Raw genomic sequence first — 23643 nt, 5'->3', positions numbered from 1 at the left:
ATAGTACGCGTCTACCCCCCAGTGGTCAAAAGGGGGATAACACCTGGTAATTTATTAACGATGCAATACCACAGTTGGCCACTAGGTAGAAAACTGGCAGCCCTTTACACGAACATTTCAAACTAAGAAGGCAGGAGCAAACAATCTGCAGGCCATTTTTAATTTTTATATTTACACAATCGCAGGGGTCTTTGATCGGTTGATCTCTGTTTTCACCTCTACCTAACGCAGTCTGGCTCTCCTCCGTTGTTCCCGCCCACTCCAGGGGAATCACCATCCTCCTCCTCCTCCTCCTCCTCCTGTTCTGCAGCCACCGACGGAACTTCACACAAACCAGCCTAAATCTCGGCTCAGCAACCGTAGCCTCCACGTTTCCAGTGCCGTTTTGCGATGAAACAGGAATAACCACTATGTGAGAGACCCGGAGTCTTCATACAATTGCGGGATGAAGAGCAGGAGCTCGTAACGCGCGGTAAGAAAATATACCCCCCTCCCCGCTTCCAACTATTAAAAAAAAAAAGTCATGGCCTTTTCTGCAAGAGATCGCGTCAAAGTGTTTTTTTTTTTGTAGTGGCCTCTCGGCTCGAAAGTAAGATTCGATTGAATTAGTCTTCGATCATAGGGTCGTTACTTCAACTTTTGGTGAAAGAAAAAAAAAGGGGGGGAGGAAAAAAAAACAAAAGCGCAGACTGAAGTTCAGAGCGATGACGTCACTCGGAGCCCCGGATCGTCTGGAGGGATGCTGCACAGGGACAGAAAAATAACAAAATAATGCTAATATTGCAATTTTATTTACTTTTTTGCCCATTTACTTCGCATTCCAAACTCTCACTGTACGGATTTACTGATGTGAAATCGCCACGTTGATAACAAAACTACAAAACTGACTTTTATTTCCTTTTTTTAAATTTTAATTCCATTTTTACACCCAAATTCGGATTCCAAGTGTTTTATTATTAGTCTGAAAACATATTGTCTTGTACAATGAAATTCTCATTTTTCTGTCCACCGTGAAGGCAGATAGGTAGACCATAAACAATACATTATAACTAAGTACACTATTAATTGAGTTCTATAACTATTCAAAGAGCAGAATCTCAATAATACAGTCAATAGTGTAGTTTAATGGAAAACCGATTCATTATCCCACTTCAAATCACAACTCAAAACACATCTGTTTTCCATCTGACACCAACTGCTGGTGTCAACTTTTTTACTTTTATTGTTTTTCTTTTTATTGTTTCTTGTAACTGAGTATTTTGTCTATAAGTACGGGGTCCTTGAGCTAGAACAGCAACCAGCAACTTACAATATTAATCAAATTTTCCTTTCCTTCCTTCCTGTTTTGCTTTCCCCTTAAAATTGGGTACATCGTTTTCTCACCAGCTACTATTTACTTTATTTCTTAGCTCAGTCGTTCTTGATATTTAATATCAGCTGTTATGAAAAACTTATGCTAAATGTTTGTTTATGTAAAGAGGTTATTAGAGAGAAGAAGTGCAGAGGAGACGTTAAATGAGGCTGAATGATTCACTATGACAACCCCTGAAAGGAAAAAAAAGAAGTCATTATGAGTTAAAATTATGTGTTGGAATGGTCTCGTATTCTTATTTATATTTAAAATAAGAATAGGAAAAAAAAAAAAATCACTTCAGGAATAGTTGCCACTCACTGGTGTTAATGTTGAAAATAGGCTTTGTTTATTTGTCCTCTGAAGCGTTGCTGCCGATGTTAATCTCCAGATAGCTGATGTTTTTCCCCACTCTTTGTCGCAGATCTTTCTTACAAGTTTCCCGGTTCATTGTCCCGTCAAAGTGGTAAGTCTCCCCCGCCACATGAAGTCACATGAACTCATGCAAAAAAAGAAAAAAAACGCTCCTCCAGTTTCTGAGCTCGGAGGCAAACACCCTCTTAGTCGAGTTTAATATATATGGCGCCAAATCACGACAAAGTTGTCTCCTCACATGTAGGACCACACTCTTTAAAATGATTTAAGGAAACAATTTAAGGAGCAATCTCAGCGACAGTGGCAGGAACACGCCGCCTTTAACGGATCCGAGCTTGATGTGTGCGATCTTCTGTCTTGGAAAGGGAAGAAAGAGATAGTTGCGCTATGATTACAAGCTGACAAGATACAATAATACCTTTAATATTCATATAATAAATAAGAATGGGGGACTCCTGGCAGCAGATCAAGCCACTGATCAAGCCATTGACTATCGTGCACTGATGAGTGGACGCAAGTACTGACTGGGTAGGAAGAGCGTGAGGAATGAGAGAAGTGCATCTAATGTCTGGCTTGCACCAATCAATTTTCGCAGTTGCAGACACAAAACTGAAAGCCGGACGGAAATCCGTCAGAGGTTTTGCTGGAGTTGCAGCGTGTTTACGTCATCTCAGTCGTTAAGTACAAGGCGGTAACCTGTCTTCAGGTTACCGCCTTCAGTCTGACAGAACCTTTCTGTGTGGAGTTTGCATGTTCTTCCCGTATCGGCGTGAGTTTCCTCGGGTTCCCTCCCACAAAGAAGCTAAAAAATATCCTGCAGGTTTATTGGCTCTCTGTCTGTATATGTGGCCCTGCCACCAGTCCAGGGGTTACCCAACCTTTCCCCCAATGGTAGTTGGGTTAGGTTGCAGCATCCCCCAGCGACCCTTAGTATGCTAAGCGGTAGATGATGGATGGATGAACGGGAACAGCGATGGACGTCCCGATCAATATGAATCATCCAGGATGGTGGACCTTGTACGGCAGGGGTGTCAAACTCATTTTGGTCCGGGGGCCGCATACGGCCTAATTCGATATCGAGAGGGCTGGACCAGTAAAATCATTACCTAGAAGTAACGCTAAGTCCAAATTTTTCCTTTGTTTAAGTGTAAAGAAGGTAAACAGGTAAATTATAAAAATCAATATATGTAATGAACTGTTCCTCTAAAAAATACACGATGAATTTATATCAAAAATTAATATTAAAAAAAGAATTGATGAAATTACACCAAGAAATATTGAGTTAAAAGAGAAAATCTTGTCATTGTGGGAAAATTTGCCACTAGAAATTATTAGAAAATTGACTGGTATAAGAGGAGGTATCATGTTTACAAGGCTAATGGTGGCTATTCTGGTTATCAAATCAATCTTTTTAATTTTGCCTGTTTTTTTTAAGCTATCATTTTTGTGTTTTTTATAGAAATATGAAAAGAAAATATCATTTCAACAAGGTCACTAGACTTTTTTTCTTCAAAAAGTCATATAGTGTTCAAATTTTGAAGCAAAAAATACATTGCAAAGTTACTTTTTCATTTTTTCCTTGTCTGTTTTTTTTGAAACCCAATGTATAAAACCCCCAGATGCATGTGAGAAAAGTGCACGGGCCGCACTAACACAAAGATTTGATTTCAGGCAGGAGTGGAGAAGGAAATAACGATGGAGATACATACCCGCTTAAAACATAGCATGGTAGGAAAATAATCTAGTTGTAGTCGTGTAAATAGTGACCCTGTAAGATTCACAGTAAAATCTAAAATCTGAGACTTAAAACTCTAAAAGCTAGTCTTTAGTTGTGAGATGATAGTTTTAAATGAGTCTTTTCCATAGTTCACTCTTGGAAAACATTGCCAATCCGCCTGATTCCCGTCGACTACATCCTTATTGCAACAAAAGTAAAACATTTAGACCACAAGATGCTTCTATGTAGAAACAACTAGCCGAAGATCCTTTTCAATCCCGTAGCATGAAGCAAAATTTGTGCCTTTTTTCATGGCTATTAAGCTGGTTATTTCCGACGTTGTTGTTTCACGTAGCAACTTAAAAATGGCGGCAAACAGGAAACACTTCCTCCTGAAACACCCAGTTCAGAAAAACATCAGAAACTTTTTTTTTTTTTTACTCTCTAAAATTGAAATCAACCTGCTGTCACTTATTCCACTTTGTTGTTTTTTTTTTTTTTTTGTTTGTTTTTTTGTCATTTGACGAAACCTTATCTTTCCCTGGTAGCGCCGGTCAATTCAGCCATGGCTCGCGGCTGCATCTGCTGCGTTAAATACATGCTCTTCCTCTTCAACCTGCTCTTTTGGGTAACTATGACTAACCACACAAACACACACACACACACACACACACACACACACGCTGAGTCAGGAGACGGAAAACATCAGGAAAATGGTGAAGGTTATCAACAGGAAGTCTTCCCCCCCTTGTACGTTTCAGCTGGGCGGATGCGGGCTGCTGGGCGTCGGCGTATGGCTGTCCGTCTCCCAAGGCAGCTTTGCCACCCTTTCGCCCTCCTTCCCGTCGCTCTCCGCCGCCAACCTCATCATCACGCTCGGCACCGTCGTCATGGTGACGGGCTTCTTGGGCTGCCTCGGCTCCATCAAGGAGAACAAGTGCCTTCTTCTGAGCGTGAGTGTGCCACATAATATGGTGCTCATCGTCATTGTCTGGCCCGGAGAGGCAAATTATGATTTATAGTACAGTAGTTCCGCGCCATTCATGGTCTCACTGTATTAATCCGCAACAAAAAAACTGCGCAAAAATTGTGTTATAGTGAAAAAATCCATGCTAGAAAATTGTATCGTGGGTTAAAAATCCATATTTTTATTCATAATATAAATTCATCCACCTCAAACATGGCTATACCTGCAGGTACTTCCACGGTGTAGAAGGGTTATAGAAGGGTGCATTTTAATTTTTTAATTATATCACGGAATAAAAATCAGGATTTTTCATCCACAATACAATTTTATATCACAGATTTTTTTCATTATACCACAGTTTTTTAACAGTGTAAAAGTATTTTTGTATATTCATTATTTTAATTATTTTCATAGCAAAATAAGCATTTTCTAGGATGGCAACCAACCACAGCATAGTGTTCAGTATCCTGGGCTCTGATTGGCTCAGCAGCCGTAGCATCAATCTCTGCAATTCCCGCGCATAGCATGCATTTAGCATCTTGCCTTGTCCATTTCACAGCGACGTGCGATTGCTACTTGTTTAACAGTCTCGGAAATGTTTACAAGATTATAGGGGAGGTTTATAAGAGTGTTAGGAGAGTCTTTCTGAGTAACAGTTTTCTGTGTCAATATCTCTTGTTACAAATGGGCACGTGCAGGTGATAAAGTGCAGCCTATCAATGTACAATTTTTTTCTTTTCAAATTTATTGAGTGTGGCTGATATTCAGGTGCGCTCAGTAGTCCAAAAAAATCTGGTAATAAAAAGAAATTATGGTCGCTATTTTGCGGATTTTCGTTTGGCGAACGGAACCCCCACAATAAACGAGGAACTACCGTAACATAAATCTGTTGTCAAACCTATTGGTGGTGGTTTTTTTTTTGTTTTTTTTTTTGCCCCTAACAGTAATTTACATATATTATATATTTTGGTCATTTTCTGTATCAAAATTGAGAAAACTTAATTGGTCTTGGCTTTTCTTCTCATCCATCTAGTTTTTTATCGTTCTTCTGATCATCCTCCTGGCCGAACTCATCCTCCTCATCCTGTTCTTCGTCTACACCAGCAAGGTAGGATGTGTGTGTGTGTGTGTGTGTGTGTGTGTGTGTGTGTGTGTGTGTGCGTGTGTGTGATTCACCGCTACACGCCTGTCCTCTCAGGTGAGCGAAAATGCCAGGCGGGACCTGAAAGAAGGGCTGGTACTTTACAACACCGATGATAACGCCGGCCTGAGGGATGCCTGGAACGCCATCCAAGGAGAGGTGAGTTCATGTCAGCGCCTCAACCAGCAGGCTATTATTTAAAATCGCGCAATTACGCCAATTACTTTGCTAGTCTACATTTCTTTTATGTTTCTTCATGTAGTTTAAAGGAGGTTCTCAGATTACAGTAATTTCCAAAACTATAAGTCGCTACTTTTTTTCCACACACGCAGGCGTGTGAAACAATAATGTGGCTAATTTATGGTTTTATTTTGGTTAACCAACACATCATGCCCCCAAAACATTTAGTCTCAGACCAATGAAATTAAGAATAAGAATAAGAATAAGAACAACTTTATTTATGCTAAAGCAAATTGTTGTGTCAGTTACAAGAAAAATATAAAAATAATAAATAATAGTAGAAAATTGTATAAACAGTAAAAAAAAAGGGAGGTTAAGAAATACAAATAATAAAGTGTCTTAAGTAACAAGTGAAAACTATAAAGTGTCTGAGGTACCAAGTGAAAGATAAGGAGTGCACAAGAGTATGAAAAAATATTGTACATGTAGCTGTTATGAAATATTGCACAGTTAGGAACATATATACAGATAAATTATTACAATTTACAGTAAGTCGGTGGGATTGTTTTTTTTTTCTTTTTTTTTTTTCTTTTTAAGGTTTTAAGATTTTAAGGTTCCCGGAGGCTGAAGGGAGAGGAATTTAAAAGTCTGATAGCCTCAGGTAGGAAAGACCTCCTGTGGCGTTCAGTGGAGCTCCTCGGTGGTATCTGTCTCCGGCTGAAAGAGCTCTGACAGGACGTCAGCGTGGCATGCAGGGGGTGATGAACAATTACCCCGAAATTCTGAGGCTGTTCAAGTCCGACACTGAAGAAGACAACTTTGATGATAGCATTTAATCTTCTCAAAAACCGACAGTGCGCCTTATAACCCGGTGCGCCTTATATATGGATCAATATTGAGCCGCAAGAGGTCTCGTAACTACGGGAAGCAGCCGCCGACTCAATTTTCTGCCGTAGAATAAGTAGCGCGCGGTGCATGTCGGGATATATGACTGCGCGAAGCGTGCATTTTCATTTCCATTTGTGTGTGTGTGTGTGTGTGTGTGTGTGCGCGCGCCTCACTGAAGTAGCAGCAGTTAAAACGGTAAAGGGGAATTCCAGTCCCACATCACTTGTGTGTGTATATAGACCCTCAAAATGGCACCTTTCAAGGGACAGGCTTATGACGCAGAGTTTAAACTCAAGGCGATCAGTCACGCAGTAGAACAGGGAAAGAGAGCAGCGGCGAGAGAATTCAACATTAATGAATCAATTGTGCGGAAGTGGAGGAAGCAATAAGATGACCCGTGCCGAGTAAAGAAGAGTAAAGAAGACTAAACAAAGTTTCCAAGGGAACAAAGCGAGATGGCTACAGTTGGAAGACAAACTTGAACAGTGGGTCGGGAACAGAGAGCAGCAAGTAGAAGCGTCTCTACCGTCACTATTTGAATGAAGGCAACGGTGCTAGCACGCTAACTTAACGTCAAGGAATTTTGATGCGGCCCCTATTGGTGTTTTCGTTTTATGCAAAGCTTTGAACTGTGACGAATTGAGTTGGAAATACATTGTTTTCAACGAAGGCGGCGCAAATACCGGTAAGAGCTACCGGTACGTACGTTACCGTATTGTGAGTTCGCTAACTTGTTTTGGGAGTGAACGGAGTTGTCAGAACGTTGGTTTGTATTCTATTAAGGAAGTTTGACTGACTCATCTGACTGTTTTGTTGACATCCCCTTTAGCGCAGCTTCATCTAGTGGATGCATAATCCAACCTCAGCCACTGCTGTAGCTTCTATTCTAGGCGCCTTATAATGGGGTGCGCCTTATATATGAAAAAAAAATTAAAATAGGCCATTCATTGAAGGCGCGCCTTGTAATCCAGTGCGCCTTATATTGCGGAAAATACAATAATCTTTTTCGTCAGCCATGTTACAGGCGCTGTTCGGAAGAAATGCGTTTCCAGTACATATTTGTGGATGTTACCGGTATGCATTAATTAAAAGTTTGTGTGTAAATATCATGTTACAATGTGGACACCTGCGGCTTATAGATAAGTGTGGCCTCTATATGTACACATATATTTATTTAGTTATTTGTTGCCGCTGTGGATTATATTCAGTTGTGCTCAGTAGTCTGGAAATTACAGTAATAGCATGCATATTTGCATCTAACAGTGGCGGTGCTGCGGCGTGATGGGCCACCACGACTGGTACGTCGCCCTGCAAGGAAACACGGTTCCCGACCACTGCTGCCAGCAGGTTTACCAGGGCTGCGGACGCAACGCCTCCAACACCTTCTGGACACGGGTCAGTGTGTGTGTGTGTGTGTGTGTGTGTGTGTGTGTGTCTTCAAACTGTCTCTATAACCACTAATTTTTTTTTTTTTTTAACTGACTGCAGCAGATTCTTCCCACATTACACACACTTGGCGTCTGAGCTGACAAACACCGCAACCTTGAACGCAACTTTGACGTCATCCTTCATGTTTTGACACCCCCATGTGTCTAACTTTGTTTTCAGGGTTGCTATGAGAAGGTGGAGGAGTGGCTGGACGACAACAAGCACCTGCTGGGAACCATCGCCATGTGTGTGTTGGTCATACAGGTGAGTCTTTTCATGTGTGTGTGGGTCAAACCGCTGCCCCTCCGCGCAGCTTAACCAATCACTTCTTGCTTTCTTTCCTCAGCTTCTCGGCATGGCTTTCTCCATGACACTGTACCAGCAGATCCACCGAGCAGGGAAGAAGTACGAAGCCTGATGAGTCTCAGCTTGTGGAACGCTGTCGGGTGCACAAAGTATATCAACACCCATTTTATCTGTTACTCCCCCATCCCTTATTGTTTTATAGTAGAAATTGTCACGGCCACTGCCTTTTTAACTGAAATAAGCATCCAGTTACTGTTGTGAACTGCTTTTAGAGGAAGGTTTCTCATAGCTAGCCCTTTATATTTTTTATTTTCTACTTAATCACGTGAGCGTTTTTATATGAAATATTTGCGGTAAATATCGATCGCCGACAATCAAGAAAGATGACTGAAAAAAGGGGTTTGGATTGTGAAAGAAGCAGTATGTAACTTTTACATATTAAAGTTTCTTGAAAACACTAGTCTTATTGAGATGTATATTATTACTATTTCCACTAGGCCTGGAAAATATTAAAATATAGTGACTATCCAACTGTGATGAGTATTCTGCTATATAAAAACATTAGAACCACATTCATTGTTATTAACTGGTAATTATTATTTGTTTATTTTTTCTCTTAAACCATTAGTTCATTTGGCATCTCTTTTTAGATTTTTTTTTTTTCGTTTAATAGTCACTTTGTGAATTGGGAGTAAGTTGCTGTATAAAATCTAAATCAACGAGAAATCAAAACAGTATGAGGCCTTCATTGGAAATGATCAGAAAGTTTCAGGAAAAAACAGAAAAAAGTAAATGTCATGTAACCTTCCACGTCTGGTCAGATATTTATATATATTGATTAACAGGGTTTAACTACCGTTCCCAATTGCCGAAAAATCCGAAATCAATTCACATACAGAGAATTCCCCGACCGCATTTCGGGAAACAGAATCTTTTTTCAGGTCACCCGAAGCGATCGCCTCCCATCAAAAAGTAAACAAACTCAAGATAATAACCCTCTTTCCCGTCACTAAAATCCTCCTGGACGCGGCAGGAATGTTGTTTACATTGAGACAAACAGTTCACAGTCTTTCCACAACAGGGGGGGCAACATCTGCAATATCTTTATATCTCTTATCTGTCATGTGACATCATGGATTTGTTTAGATACTTAAGATTGTAAAACAGAATCTTGTTTTTGTTGCAGACAGAAACAATGTAAATAAAAAGCAAACCAGAAAAAATCGGGAAAAATCGCATGGAAATCAACAGAAAATAAGCTAAAAGTCCACAAATGTGCTTCTCATTATTTAACACTTCAATATTTATTATGTATTCATTTATTTATTATGTTTTTATGTAAAGTATTGATAATTAGATTGTAATTAAAAATCACCTATTACTAAATGCAAAAATTGTAAATAATCATAAAATGATTATCACAAATTTAATTGATGAGTGATTATAAAATGCATTTTTTTGCAATCACAAATAAATCGAAGGGGAGAAAATAATAGCCAAAAAAGCATAAAAATCACTTAGCAGTTATTTGAAAATCCACTTACTTTAAATTATTCTGATATTATGTAGAAATGAGTAGAAATTCGAAGCAGCAGTAATGGTTTTTCAATCACAGGTACAAATGCTCTGTTCCTGATAGCGGCACCCGCCCACTACTTTACCTCGCTTTTTGTTTCTCAATCTGCTCTTTCAGTTTTGGCCGATAGCCTATTATTGATTTATATTAAATTGAACAAGGTGATGTAGAAGCCCCCCCCCCCCGATCATCTGTCAGATGACCGGTTGTCCTGGTGATGAGTCTCCGTTCATCGGCGGCAAATCAGCTGGTGACAAATTAACTCGGGTTAACTCGGTTATTGCGAAAGGGCATTGTGAGATAAACGGGTAGTTCGGTCAAGACAAGGTGTTATCTTAAAAAAAAAAAAAAAAACGCTGTTCTGACGTGATTACATTTCACTGATGGCGTTGGGAGAGCAACGGCAACATTTCGCCAGAGGCTGATTATAAACCCAGGGTGTTCTGGTTGTCGTGGACGACGGTCCCTTTGACGATGACGAAACGGATCAGCTCCTGGTGGCCCCCCAGCTGGTAGATAAGATGTTCCCACCTGTAGCCAAGACAACACATGCCTATGTGTCTGAGTGTGTTGACAAACCACAGTGAATAACAACCCTTTTCACCTTTGACCTTTGACATTACCCTAATCCAGATTCATTTCTATTTTTATGGTATTTCTTTGCTACATTTTCTCACCAGTTTTCATTCATTTCATTACATTTTTTTTTCTTTTTAAAATCATTTCAGTTGAAAGTATGATCATGTTTTTTTTTAACATTTTTTTAATGCAGACGATTCAGCCAAACATGTTTATTCAAGTTTAAATTTGAAAATGTACATAAATTCTCCCAAGAATCAGGTCATTTAAGTTCTAATCGAGGTGAAAGTACTTTTCAACTTTATATTTTTTTATGCAAAAAATTGTGGTAAATTTATTTTATGTTAAGTTTAAATTTGAAAATGTACCATTACATTGTCTGGTTTCTAAATATGACTGATAAATTCCCCTTGGTATCGGGTCATTTCAGTTCTAATCACGATGAAGGTACTTTTCAACTTTCTATTTTTTATGAAGAAAATTCAACTAAATTTTAATTCTTTTAAGTTTGAATTTGGAAGTGTTCCATCACCTTGTCTGATAAATTCTCCTTAGTGTCAGTAAACAGATTCTCTAGGGCAGGGGTGTCAAACTCAAATACACGCTTTTCACCCAAACAAGTTGTGCTTGAAAACTGTATATATAACTTAATATTAAAATTCAAAGTCAAATTAAAAACACATCAGTGGCATTCATTATTTAAGTAAAAATTACATAAAAATCATGTGCTTCTATTTATTGCAACCTTCTGAGTTAAATTTTAACCTTTTACCACAGGCTGATAATAAATGAAAAAATGAAATAATGATAATAATAGTAATGATAGTGCATCAAGAAAACATTAATTATAGCTCAGTTTGCTACACACTAATCTACTCTGATCATCTGCCTTTCTTTCGCTATTTTTCGTAAGGGTAGTACGTTACCAGTATTAGCATAAGGTTGCTATGCTAACTGTCAACAGAGGAGAAGACGTTTATTGGTCCTGCCGTGATTTTCGTGCCAAAGCACCAGCAGAACATTCTGGGATTTGTGGTATTAGTGCTATATGTGCTGTTGGCTATAATACCGGCGAGCCGGCACATATTATTTGGTATGGCTTTGCGGGCCAAAAATAATTACACTGCGGGCCAAAAGTTTGCCACTTATGCTCTAGGGTAGTGGTCCCCAAACTACGGCCTGCCTCTATATTTTGCCCTGAACAATACCAGAGATGCATTATGTTTTTTTTTTTGATATTCGGGCCACGTAATTATGACTTGTACATGCATAGAAGGTACCATTCTATTCCACTCTTCTGCCATCTGTCCCTTATCTGAAACCCCTCCCTCAGAAAAAAAAAAATCCTGGACATACCCCTGTCAAATAACACGGAATAATGGCACAAAAGATTAGGTAAGAGAAAAATAGATAAAGAATGCAGGGTATTTAATCTGCAGTGGACAAACAGTTATTTTTTTGTTAAATTAAAAAAAAAAGGCTGTTTGTCTCATCTGTCAAGAGATGAGACAAAGACATTATTCATTAATTATGTTATTTATTTTCTGATTTTTTTTTCCTGTCAAGATCCGGGAAAGGGTTAATTTTCTGGAAAACAATACATTTTTACGTTTAGACACCTCTTCGATTGTCACACTTTTTTGTTACAAACTGGCCCCCGTCAGAGAACGGAAAACGTTATTTGGCCCTCGTCGGAAAAAGTTTGGGGACCCCTTCGCAAGGGTATTTACAAAACGCTGCAGCTTTACAAGGATTCCCTAGTACAGCTGGGTACTTCTGAAGTACCTCGGGGTGTTGACAACCAGCAGGTCTCCGTGCTTGTCCACCTCCAGCGAGCCGTGTGTGTGGGCCCTCCCCAAACTGTAGGCCGCGTTGATGGTGGCCGCGGCCAAAGCCTCAGGCATGGACATCCTCATGTTGACGCAGGCCAGGTGCATGACCATGGGCTGGGAGGTAAAGATGGAAAGGTGAGTATAGACATCCACGCTTTTTTTTCTACCTCTTAAATCCCCATACACGCACATAAACTCACCATGGAGCAGCAGTAGGCATTCGGGTTGAAGTCGCTGCCGAGGGCCACAATCACTCCGGCTTCAAGCATGTCTCTTGCCCGAGGCTGCGGAAGCCTGGATACACACACACACACACACACTCATTTTTGCCTGATGGTAAAAGGGATGAGTGTTCACATGTTCACTGTTTATATAAAAATGAATTTCATTTCTTGCAAATTGTGCAAAAAAAGGAAAGCAAATAAGGAAAAACGGAACAGTAACAGGAAAAATGGTTAAAATTACAATTTATAATAAAAAAAAAAAAAAATTCTATCTAACATGTTGAACCAGGCCTTACCCGATCAGATTCGATACAGCGCCCCCTCCGTTGACAATTTACATACAATGTTACAAAAGAAATTGAATAGCATTGTTTTTACCATTGGCTTTAATTCATTAGACAACATGTCACCAAATGTACATGCTTAACAAATTACAAATAAATACAAAAAAAATGGGAAATATAATAACAATACCCTTAACACAAAATAAAAAAACCCTCTAAATAAGTGATTAAACAATAATGATTATGGAAAAATATATATTTCAGTTGGAGGGGGCGGGGCTTATTATCATTTGTAGTAATATTAATCAGGCATCGCTTTACAATTGAATCAGTGAGCTTTTTCATTTCAAGTATTGATGATAAAAAAAACTTGTTTTAATATAATTAGTGTATATATATATATATATATATATATATATACTTATAATATATATAATAGCATATATATATATAATAATAACACAATTGTACTTTTTCCCCCATTATAAACTAGTTTTCAGCTAGTTTTCACTTGACTGTGTTCATATGTGTAATACGACACATGCAATTAATATCAACGGTTTTTTGATATATAGAGAATATATTCACACTTGTTATATTATGGTATTGCTTTTTGCACTAAACTATACAGATAACTGCTGCTACTCTGTATATTCAAGTTCGAATGATATACATTTATACATTCCATGTTTTTGCTAATGCTAATTTCTGTCATCCTTTCACCTCAGTACCGGTAGATTGTCTCTATGTGTACTTTATACCCTATACATTAATGTTTATTGTTTGCTTATTGTGACTTTACAGTTAAAGTGCACTCTCATTATTCAATGTCATGTCACCCTTGGAAAGTGACAAACATCCTCTTGACGATAAATCTGAATTTGACATTGATAAAATAAAATCATTTCCCAAAAAAGGATTAGGAGAGTCAGAATGTCTGTGAAATGTCTGTAAATTTTTAAAGTTTGATTTTTTTTTTTTTAATAAACAAGGATATAAAAAAACAAAAATAGAAAATCTGTCACCGCAGAATGTAGGCCGTGGTCGGCAGAAGGACGGCAGCCGTCTTCGCCCTCGCCATGGCGGCGATGCCCTCATCCGTCACCTCCTCCAGGTGGCTGATGGCTAAGGCACCGAGCTCCGCGCCCAGCTGCACCCACACACACACACACACACACACACTTAAAACAGCTGCCTTGAAAACAGCAATTATCCTTAAATATGGCCTTTTCTGTTCTCTTTTCACAGCAGTAAAATGGAAATCCTGCTCCCGTAAAATTTCCACACCAGTTGGTGGACGATTGATGTGGGGGTGAAAATCCGGCCCTCCCTCCTGGCCGACATTCTGCAAGAAAACTACTTGAAAAAAAAAAAAACGTTTCGTTTTTGTTCGGCAGCTGACCGGACCTGAGCAGAGTTCATAGGGTGCAGCTCGTCCCCGTGGAAGTTGATGTTGAGGCCCATGTCCTTCCCGGCCTGCAGGATGGAACAGGTGGAATCGAGGTCAAACACGCCTTTCTCGCAGAACACGTCGATGTTGTCCACTCTGAGGGTCCCGGCGGCCATCTTTTCTCTCAGCTGAGGCAGCTGCACCTGCAGGATGTCGCTGGTGGCTTCCTTCATCGTCTTCCCCCTGCGTCGGGACCGGATCGGCGATGAGGATCGGGCTCCCGGGAGGGAGAGCGTCGACTACGTTACCTGGGCACGGCGTGAGCGCCGCAGTAGGTGGAGGAGATGTTGATAGGCAACGTGCGCCGCGCCTCCTCAATCACCTCCAGCATCTTCATCTCGGCTTGCAGCTCCAGGCCGTAGCCGCTCTTGCACTCTACCAGGGTGGTGCCTGCACGCTGCATCCGGGCCAGCCTGCCCGTCAGAGACGCCAGCAGCTCCGAGGCCTCTGCGGCGCGGGTGTGCTCCACCGTGAAGTGAATCCCTCCGCCCGCCCGGTGAACGTCCATGTAGGTGGCGCCCGCCAGCTGGAGGATGGACGAACGGCGAAAGGACCAGGTGAGCCTTCAGTCCCATCTTTGTTTACATAATTAATTTCTTGAAAAATGTGGGAAAATCACCAGAAGCAAATAAGGATAAATGGAATATTGACAATTTTCCAAAAAAAAACTGTTGAACAGAGCTGTCCCTTCCCAATCAGATCCATTTACATACGCTTAGAAATCAAATCAAATAGCATTGTTTTTACCGTTGTCTTTAATTCATAAGACAACATGTCACCCAATTTACATGCTCAACAAATTAAAAATAAATATGAAATATCTGAAATATAATTGCCAAAAAAGAAAAAAATCTTCTAAATAGTAAATGATAATAGATAACAATTATAATGATAATAAATAATAAATAATAATAATAATAATAATAAATTAAAAACACATCGAGGGGTCACATGGTACCGATCAGCCGGGGGGGGCGGGGTTTATGTGGTATTATCATTTGCAGCAATATTGTAATATTGTATATATTATACAATATTACAATTATATAATAATATTGTATAATTTGACATCGCTTTACATTTGAATCAATGTGAGCGTTTCCATTTTTGGAACCCATTTTTTTCATTTTTTTTTTTTACCTTTTTTTTTCCAATGTGAGCGTTTCCAAGAGTTAATAATAATAACTTGTTTTAATATTATTAGCAATCTAATTAGTCTTGAGGTGAATTTTTTTTTTTAAATCGCCCAACTGGCCTGTCAGTTCACCTCCCTCGTCTAAAAGAACATGAAAATCAATACGAAGCACCTTCATCGCAAACTCGTGCACCCTGTCGCCCGACCACACAGGGTGAGTGTGTGCATCCACCAACCCTATAGCAGAACAAATAATTGGAAAGAGATGAAACATAATATGAATTAAATCATCCATCAATTACAGTGAAATAAAAATTTCTTAAAGTTTTTTTTTTTTTTTTATTCTATTGGGATCTCACCAGGCAGGACACACATTCCCGAGGCATCGATGACTTTTTCGAAAGACGCTTCCGGGTACCTCGCATCGATGGCATCCGCAGGCCCCACGGCCTTTATCAGGCCGTCGCTATGGGAGGAAATTTACTTAATTCACCAAAAACCAAACAAACATTACAAATGTACATTTAGTCAAGTTTGTGGTCTGAAATACTGGAAAAATCAGTGATGAAGTAGTTTTAAAAATAAGAAATAGAGTACATATTAACTGTACTACGTATTCTAATTTCATTTTTAATGCAAACATCCCCCCAAAAAAATAAAACATTAGAAATAATAATACATATATATCATAAAATGCATTTCAAAAAGGTCAAAATATGCACACTATACAAATCACATAATGGTTACTGGATAGAGGTATTATGTGTATTATTATGAGAAAAATGTCATATTATTATAATATATATGGTGTTTCAATATAATTTCTCAATGACGCATTGATTTTGTAAGTATTCAGAATGATATTTTCATGACATTTATATTTTGTCTGATAATTAGAGATTTAGAATATGGAACAAAATAATATCAAAGATGAAAATTACATTTTAATTCAAAGTAAAACCTTATCCCTCTCTAACTTATAGTTTCTTGGAGTTTTGTCGGGAAACAATGAAAAATAAATTATTTTTCTGATTATAACCTCAATGTGGTACGCAATGGGGGTATTTTGGGATTTTTGGATATTGTATGTCTCGTTCACAGAAAAAAAAAGCAAAAACATTCTCCATAAAATTCTCTTAATGATAAATTATCTTTTATTAAACCCTGTGGGGAATTGTGCTGGACATAGAAGAATGGAGAAGGCGTTTCTCACAATCCCACGGTGACATGAAATGAATTAAAAGAGTAAAGTGCACTATTACATTGAACAGTAAATATTAAACTATAAAGTATAAAGTGCATGCAGATACAAACTACTGGGAAGGTGAAAAGATGACATGGGATAATTTAGAGGAATATTAATTTTCTCAAGAGCATGTTATACTTCATATCTGCATTGTAATTATGTGTAATTATATAGCAGTGGCGGGCCGTGCATTCACACCCAGGCCTTCAGTAGTGCTGCATTCATCCCCTTAATATCTGTTATATGGCTACAAAACTGTCAGTCTTTTTAAGATTTCCCCATTTTTCTTCACCTTTTCGTTGTGGAGCTGTGTTTCCCTGCGCACTTGCTCACTAAGTTCTAGATCCACTCTGGTTTCCCCCCAGGAAATTTTGCACAAACCTGTGACACTTGTGTGACACACCGACGTTAGGGTAGCCTTCTGAAAGGCCTCGGTGTCGCAACTCAAAATCTGACTGGTTGAAGCAACAGTTTCATCAACATTTATTTTTCGACAGAATACCTATGAATCGGATTCTGCTGGCCTCTTTGACTTTGATTGGTTAAATGCTCTTTGTTCTATGAAAATACATGTCTGGAAGCAGCACAGTCGGGAAAAGGCTATGAAAGGAAGCGGACAGACCTTTTAGAATTATTCAATCAGATTTGATATTCAAAATATAATAAAGATTCAATTCTAGTCAAAATCAGTCTGCGATTCAGATTTTTTTAGGCCAGCAGAGAAGGCTTTGAAGGCCCTGACGGCCCACCACATACTGTACTCATAAATATACTATATAATATATAGTATATACACTTATGAATCAGATTCTATATAACATATAGTATAATTACGAGTACACTATGAAAATGCTTTCGCCATTGCATTTTTTTCCTCCTGTTTCTTCATGACCACAGGAGGGCGCTGTTTCCCCGCGGTTCGCATGCAACACCGGGGGAAAAAAAACAACGAATTCGGTGCAGAGAATGCCAAAAACTCACCTCCCCACCACGACACTCCCGTTTTCGACGACACTCAAACGTCTCATGGCGTCCCCGGTCAGGTAGCTCTCACCGCGGCTGCAGACCGCCACCACCTGCTGGGCGTTTTTCACCAGTAGCCTGTGGCGAGGGTGCATTTTGTCACTTGCCATCACTGTGCTGCAGAGCCACTGATTTGTGTGTGTGTGTGTGTGTGTGTGTGTGTGTGTGTGTGTTTGTGTTTTTAACCCGAAGTTCGGGCAAATATTTGTCCAGGAGGGGTTGAAGTGCAATGAGGGGGGGCGGAGACTGAGGGGCAAAAATTCTTTGTAACTGCTTGGAAACAAAGATGAATATCTGCAAATCACTGGAATATCAATTTATTAACTAGGGTCTCGAATATCATGATTTTCACTGCAAATACAATTAGATTTTTTTTTTAAATCTGATTGCATGCTAAATAATATTTAATTTCTTTCATGAACACTGGAAACATAAATTAACATCAACTTGATTTTTTTTTTATGTTTATGTGGGTCGAGGTCAGTGATATTGGGACTCCCAGTGTTTTAGAATCCTTGTGAAAAGCTTCCAAAAGAAATAATTTATTTTGTAAACACAAGCAAAATTACTCAATTTCAACTGGAAAGGTTGTTTTTTTTATTTTATTTGTGTGTACATGAGAGTTGAGATCAGTGACCCTGAGCTCACCGTTAAAAAAAGCAAAATGTTTCCAAAAGGAAATATTTATTTTGTGAACATAAGAAAATAACTCAATGTGAACTGAAAAAAAAAATATATATTTGTTTCAAGGTCAGTGTTTCTGGGACCAGTGTTTCTGATTTTTTATTACAAAGTGAATTAAAAATTGAACTGCAACCAAAAATAATTTTAGTGTCTGGCATTAAGCTAGAAGGCTTTCCCGCCATTGACAGATGGACCACAGGGGGGAGCGAATAAACCCCATTAATATTAAATGAATGTACTTTATTTAGACCAGAAGGCTGTTATCGGGCCAAACTGCTTGAAATGAGGTTCAGCGTACGTCACAAGAAGCTGAATATTTTCTTAATTTCTATTTTACTCTCAGGCTTATTTAAAAAAAAAAAATCCATCCAGTTTAAGAAAGAGAACAATAATTTTATTGCAGTGGAGGGCAAACTACAGCCTGCGGGCCACATCCGGCCCGTTGGTCTTTTTAATCCGGCCCGCCAAAGATCGGTACAGAATTCAAACTTGATGTGAGTGATTGAATCAATTAATGTGGGAGCTCAAACAGGAGATTATTTCATTTTTGGAGCTATTAGAGAATTTTCCTGAGCTGAATGACACAGATTAGCTTTGTGATTTAGCCGTCGCTGTGGACACAGTGACACACACGAATGAGCTGCACGTGAAGCTACAAAGGAAAAACCGGTTTGTGCTTGAAATTCAAGCAAACGTCAGACCCTTCGAAACCAAGATGGTATTATTTTCAAAGCAAATATAAGATGAGTCTTATAAATGCGGTTTTTTTTTAATTTTTTTTTTATGTATGCATTGTATCTTGTGGTGACCCGGCCCGTTTGTCAAAATTTAAAAGTCAATGCGGCCCCTGAGCCAAAAATTTTGCCCACCCCTGTTTTATTGAGTCTGTATTACAATGTCTTTACATAAAATCAGATTCATACAAAGTAGAAAAAAAACTAAAAAAAAGAAGCTAGAAAAAAAAAATAAACACCGAAATTCCAGATGTCTGTTGGCTTCACACGGTGAAAAGACAAACACATAGTGACTGGGCCGCCGCCGATCATTCTCTCATTTCTCCGTCCTCCTCTTCTTCTTCCACGCCCCGGATGTACAGCACGTTATTGCACCTGCGAGCGGGAGGGAGAAAAATGAGATTATCCTAAGGTTATCGGGGGAAGCGCTGGATTCACATCCCCCACTTTTTCCCGACAGCTCTGTCCTCGGTCGTTTTAATTATTAGCTGAGCCCCTGCTCAGATAGGAGAGCCAACAGAGGCGGGCGTCAAAAGAGAGGTAAAAAGCAAACGTTAGTTTCTGTGTCTACATTTATAATACCCTCTCCTCCACTTCTTTGATAAAGTTAATACAGTAACTCAAAATTTACCTGAGTTAATTGTTAAACAAAGGGAAAATTTGATATTAATTTGTGAGAATAATTGCGATGGACTAACAAGCAGTTAGGCAGTTTGGTTAGTGTAGTTACTGGTTGGACAAGGGGGTTAAAAATGCTATGACTCAAAAATTTGGCAGCGAGGAGTTGAACGGAAACAAAAAAATAAACAAACCCACAATATCTAAAATTCCACTTGTCAAAAATGATAATAATAATAATAAAAATGAAAGATTTAACTTTATCTAAATTACCCCAAAATATATTTTTTTAAAATAACCTTTATACGAGGAAACAAATAAATATCCTGCAAGAAATGGCCTGACAAGAAAAGAAAAAATATTTTAAATGAATGCAAATTAGTGATAAAATGGGTTAAAAAAAAAAAGATGATCTACAAATAAAAAGCAGATACTCTCAGAAAGTGCCGAGAATTGAATTGAGGTCTGATCCCTGTTACTTGGGTGCTGAATCAAACATGATTTTTTTTTTCTCATTTCATGTAAAAAGCTGTTGAACACACCTGATAAGAACTTCACCGAGATGGCCCGCCAAAGCCCCGTCCACATACTCCTCTGTGTTTGCGAGCTGCCAGGAAAAAAAACCAAACAAACAGGTGACAGTAAGAAAACGGTACAAGAATCGCAGAAATTTTCTGAATCTCAAAATCTTCCTCAAGAAATTACAGTAAAAGTCATCATCGCTACCTGCATGTTCATGTAGCCGTCGACAGACACCAGATAACCCTTGTACTCCATCCCCCACTTCAGCTTCACCATCACGGGCTTCCCTGTCAGGCCGTTCAGGAAGGGCTTGGGGTTCAGCGGTAAACTCTGCCGATGAATGAATGTAAAAATATTGTTAAAAATCAAAATAAAGAAAAAATGGTAGCAGGCTGCTGTCTCAAAGAAACAGATCGTGTTTTAAAATGGTCATGAACTATTAATATTAATATAAATATGGAAGAGGATTAAGTAAAACAGAAACCCTATATTATACATTATCTGTGTTGCATATTAATAAAATCCAGCATGTTAAGAAAAGACCTAAGTGCATCGAGAGCAAATTGCTGTAAAGAACTACCACCTGTGATAGATCAAATATAGGGGAGAAATGTATATATTAGGCTCCATGTACATGTGCGATCATCACAACGTGCATAAACGGTAAACTTCTGAATCTAGCAACGCCTATTTGGAAATAAACTGCTGGAATAAAATCCAGGTAACAGAATTTAATCCAGAGCTTTTAAATGTAATGTCGTTGCGGGCTGAGATGTTACAAGTTGTTGCTAACCCATCAGATCACGTCAACTAACTCTTCACCCGGCATCCGGTAGAATAACATTATATTGAATAATTTCACGGTGACAGAACAAACTCGGACTTTCGGTAAATATTTCATAACAGTATAAGAAGGCGTGAGCTTGACGAGCTCATTGATTCAATTAGACGTATTTATGAATGAAAGCTAACGAATGCTAACTGCTAACTAGCAAATAAAAAAGCTACCGTTGTTTCACGTCGGTCGCGACGTCACGTCGCCAAACGGTCTAATGGGCGGAAAAAAATCTAAGCGAAATAATTCTCACCATGTTTGTGCGTAGAAAGTTAAAAAGCTGACGTTTGGTTGCTTATCGTCACAATACCGTTGTCCGGCAGACACGCTTTACCGCCAAACCGGAAGTACAACGATCATCTGACCTGTGATTGGGTATTATGTGTTACACAGCGCCTTCTAGCGGCAGGGAGGCCGCACTGCAGCGCAACCGCCAAGCGTAAGTTAAATATTGTACTTGTCCCTATTCTTCTGTTTTTATTATTTACATTTTCCATCGCAACGGAAAAAACCCACCAATGAATTTATGATGGTCCGTATATGCCTTTATGACAAGTATTATGACAAAACAGGAGAGAAAAAATAGCAGCTACACAATGGCACAATTGTTGCATCGAAAACCAATAAACAGCAGCACCGTAAATCCCCCTGTTGGCTTTTTATTTGAACTGTACCACTATAAAATACTTCACTTCAGTGTGAACCTTGACAAGGAATAGTTGACCTGTTTCAGGGGCAAACAGTGAAATGATTGTCATATCTGGGTCATTCCGGCTCTCTGTCCGGGCAGCTCTTTCTCTGCAGGTGCGAAGCACTCTTGTAGATTTCCCTCTTTTTTATGTGCAGGAGCATTCAAGTGTTAATAAGAACCCTGGCAAGTCCTGACCTGATATTTTGATTCTGTCAGAAAATTCCTCCAAAATTGCGCTGGAGGTTTCTGTGCGTGTTTGAAATACTCACGTTCTTACATCATTTGACCTTTTTTTTTTTTTTTTTTTAAACTCCTTTTGAGTTTGCCTTCAGTGTAATGAACCAATCTGTCAGTCAGTCAGCATGTCAGTTATGGCCTGATGATGAGTGTGTGTGTTTGGGGGGGGAGTTAATTATTAACTCAAACACGTTGCACAATCTTCCTCCTTGGCTTTTTTTTTTCTTTTTTCATGCCAGTATCATCATTGAAGTTTTGCCGAGGACGCTGATCATTCCAGTCTGATGTCAAAGGGGCCCTTTTGATGTCTGCAAGGGCCAACCGTCAGAAACCACTTCGCCCTGGAAGGGCAGTGGGTGCAAAACGGAGCCCACCGTTTACAGGAACACAGTCTGATCATTTCTTTTAAGGAAAACAACATCATGGTTGCAATTCTGAAGTTTTTTTTTAACATTAATTCCTTGCTTTGGTCTACAGGACTGTCTCAGAAAATTAGAATATTGTGATGAAGTTCTTTACTTTCTGTAATGCATTTGCAAAAACAAAAATGTCATACATTCTGGATTCATTACAAATCATCTGAAATATTGCAAGCCTTTTATTATTTTAATATGCTGATTATGGCTTACATCTTAAGAAAACTCAAAAATCCTATCTCAAAATATTAGAATATCATGAAAAAGTAATTTTTGTTTTTTTAATTGCATTACAGAAGAAAAAGAACTTTATCACATTATTCTAATTTTCTGAAACAGTCCTGTAAGTTTTTATCCATTAGAGATATTCTTATCTGTAGCTTCGTATTGGATCGTATAAAGGTCAACATAGTCCATATATCAACGATATGATCAATAGTTTGTATATAATTAGATATACCAGCAGCTGTCTTTCCATTCTGTTATCATTCTTGGCAACTGGACTTTTTCAGTTCTACTTTTTTTTCTGATAACTGAAAAAGCCTCTCAGATGAGCAGATGAGAGGTGAATTGACAAGAATTAACCACGACCTGGATGACTGAGATACTCTGTAGACATTCTGTTTTATCACAATTTCTGTTCCCGGGGTCAGCGTTTAAAAAGCAGGGGTACATGTTGGCTTTTAAAAAAACAAAAACAAAAACAAAAACAAAAACAAAAACAAAAACAAAAACAAAAACAAAAACAAAAAGAACAATGTTGTAATTCACATTTTTCAGGGAAAACATTCACCAGATGTTTCAGTCAATTGCTGCTAGTTGAGTTAAATGTTCAAAGGTTTTGAGAGGTTGATATCAATCTGAAGTTTTACTCTGGCAGGCTCACTTATTTAGCCTAATTTTTCTTTATTTACCATTATGTTTGTGGATTCTGCTGGAACTGGAGATAGAGTTAGGACTGCTACTGATGGAATGCACAACCAAAATGATGTAGGGGTAGGTAAGATTTTTTTCATACTCTTCTTCAGATATTGACGATTTTGAGGATCCTGACTTATGGTTTTAACCCCTTTGTATAAGTCTAACTCTAATCTTAACCCTAACCTGGAGTCTAATCCTAACCATAACCCTGACATTAACCAAAGTCGTAACCTAACCCTAACCCAGCGGTCGGTAACCTATGCTCACGAGCCATATATGGCTC

The 23643-nt window shown here is 38.8% G+C and overlaps 3 protein-coding genes across 3 annotated transcripts; 1 reads left to right on the top strand and 2 right to left on the bottom strand.

Annotated features, from left to right (window-relative positions):
* Nucleotides 1–284: 284 nt before the first annotated feature.
* Nucleotides 285–8810, top strand: LOC147233948 (tetraspanin-9). The gene is made up of 9 exons (XM_086146621.1): nucleotides 285–472; nucleotides 1776–1817; nucleotides 3992–4071; nucleotides 4205–4396; nucleotides 5444–5518; nucleotides 5609–5710; nucleotides 7883–8014; nucleotides 8228–8311; nucleotides 8394–8810. Exons 3-9 carry the CDS (start codon nucleotides 4009–4011, stop codon nucleotides 8463–8465), a joined length of 720 nt encoding a protein of 239 aa, XP_086002747.1. The 5' UTR covers nucleotides 285–472; nucleotides 1776–1817; nucleotides 3992–4008; the 3' UTR covers nucleotides 8466–8810.
* Nucleotides 8811–8925: 115 nt separating this feature from the next.
* Nucleotides 8926–17851, bottom strand: amdhd1 (amidohydrolase domain containing 1). The gene is made up of 9 exons (XM_086146620.1): nucleotides 17661–17851; nucleotides 15793–15899; nucleotides 15606–15670; nucleotides 14547–14824; nucleotides 14256–14481; nucleotides 13874–13998; nucleotides 12541–12634; nucleotides 12294–12454; nucleotides 8926–10460 (listed from the first exon to the last, which is right to left on the bottom strand). The coding sequence occupies exons 1-9, from the start codon at nucleotides 17810–17812 to the stop codon at nucleotides 10355–10357; spliced, it is 1314 nt and encodes a 437-aa protein (XP_086002746.1). The 5' UTR covers nucleotides 17813–17851; the 3' UTR covers nucleotides 8926–10354.
* Nucleotides 17852–18758: 907 nt separating this feature from the next.
* Nucleotides 18759–21466, bottom strand: snrpf (small nuclear ribonucleoprotein polypeptide F). The gene is made up of 4 exons (XM_086146130.1): nucleotides 21349–21466; nucleotides 20465–20590; nucleotides 20281–20345; nucleotides 18759–19495 (listed from the first exon to the last, which is right to left on the bottom strand). The coding sequence occupies exons 1-4, from the start codon at nucleotides 21349–21351 to the stop codon at nucleotides 19429–19431; spliced, it is 261 nt and encodes an 86-aa protein (XP_086002256.1). The 5' UTR covers nucleotides 21352–21466; the 3' UTR covers nucleotides 18759–19428.
* Nucleotides 21467–23643: the final 2177 nt, after the last annotated feature.

Source organism: Fistularia commersonii, chromosome 5, assembly GCF_037954325.1.
Source record: "Fistularia commersonii isolate RoL2024-O1a breed Wild chromosome 5, RoL_Fcom_v1.0, whole genome shotgun sequence".
In the NCBI taxonomy this organism is placed as follows: Eukaryota; Metazoa; Chordata; class Actinopteri; order Syngnathiformes; family Fistulariidae; genus Fistularia; species Fistularia commersonii.
The sequence above is the reverse complement of the archived record's forward strand: the minus strand, read 5'-3'. Positions and strand labels throughout refer to the sequence as shown.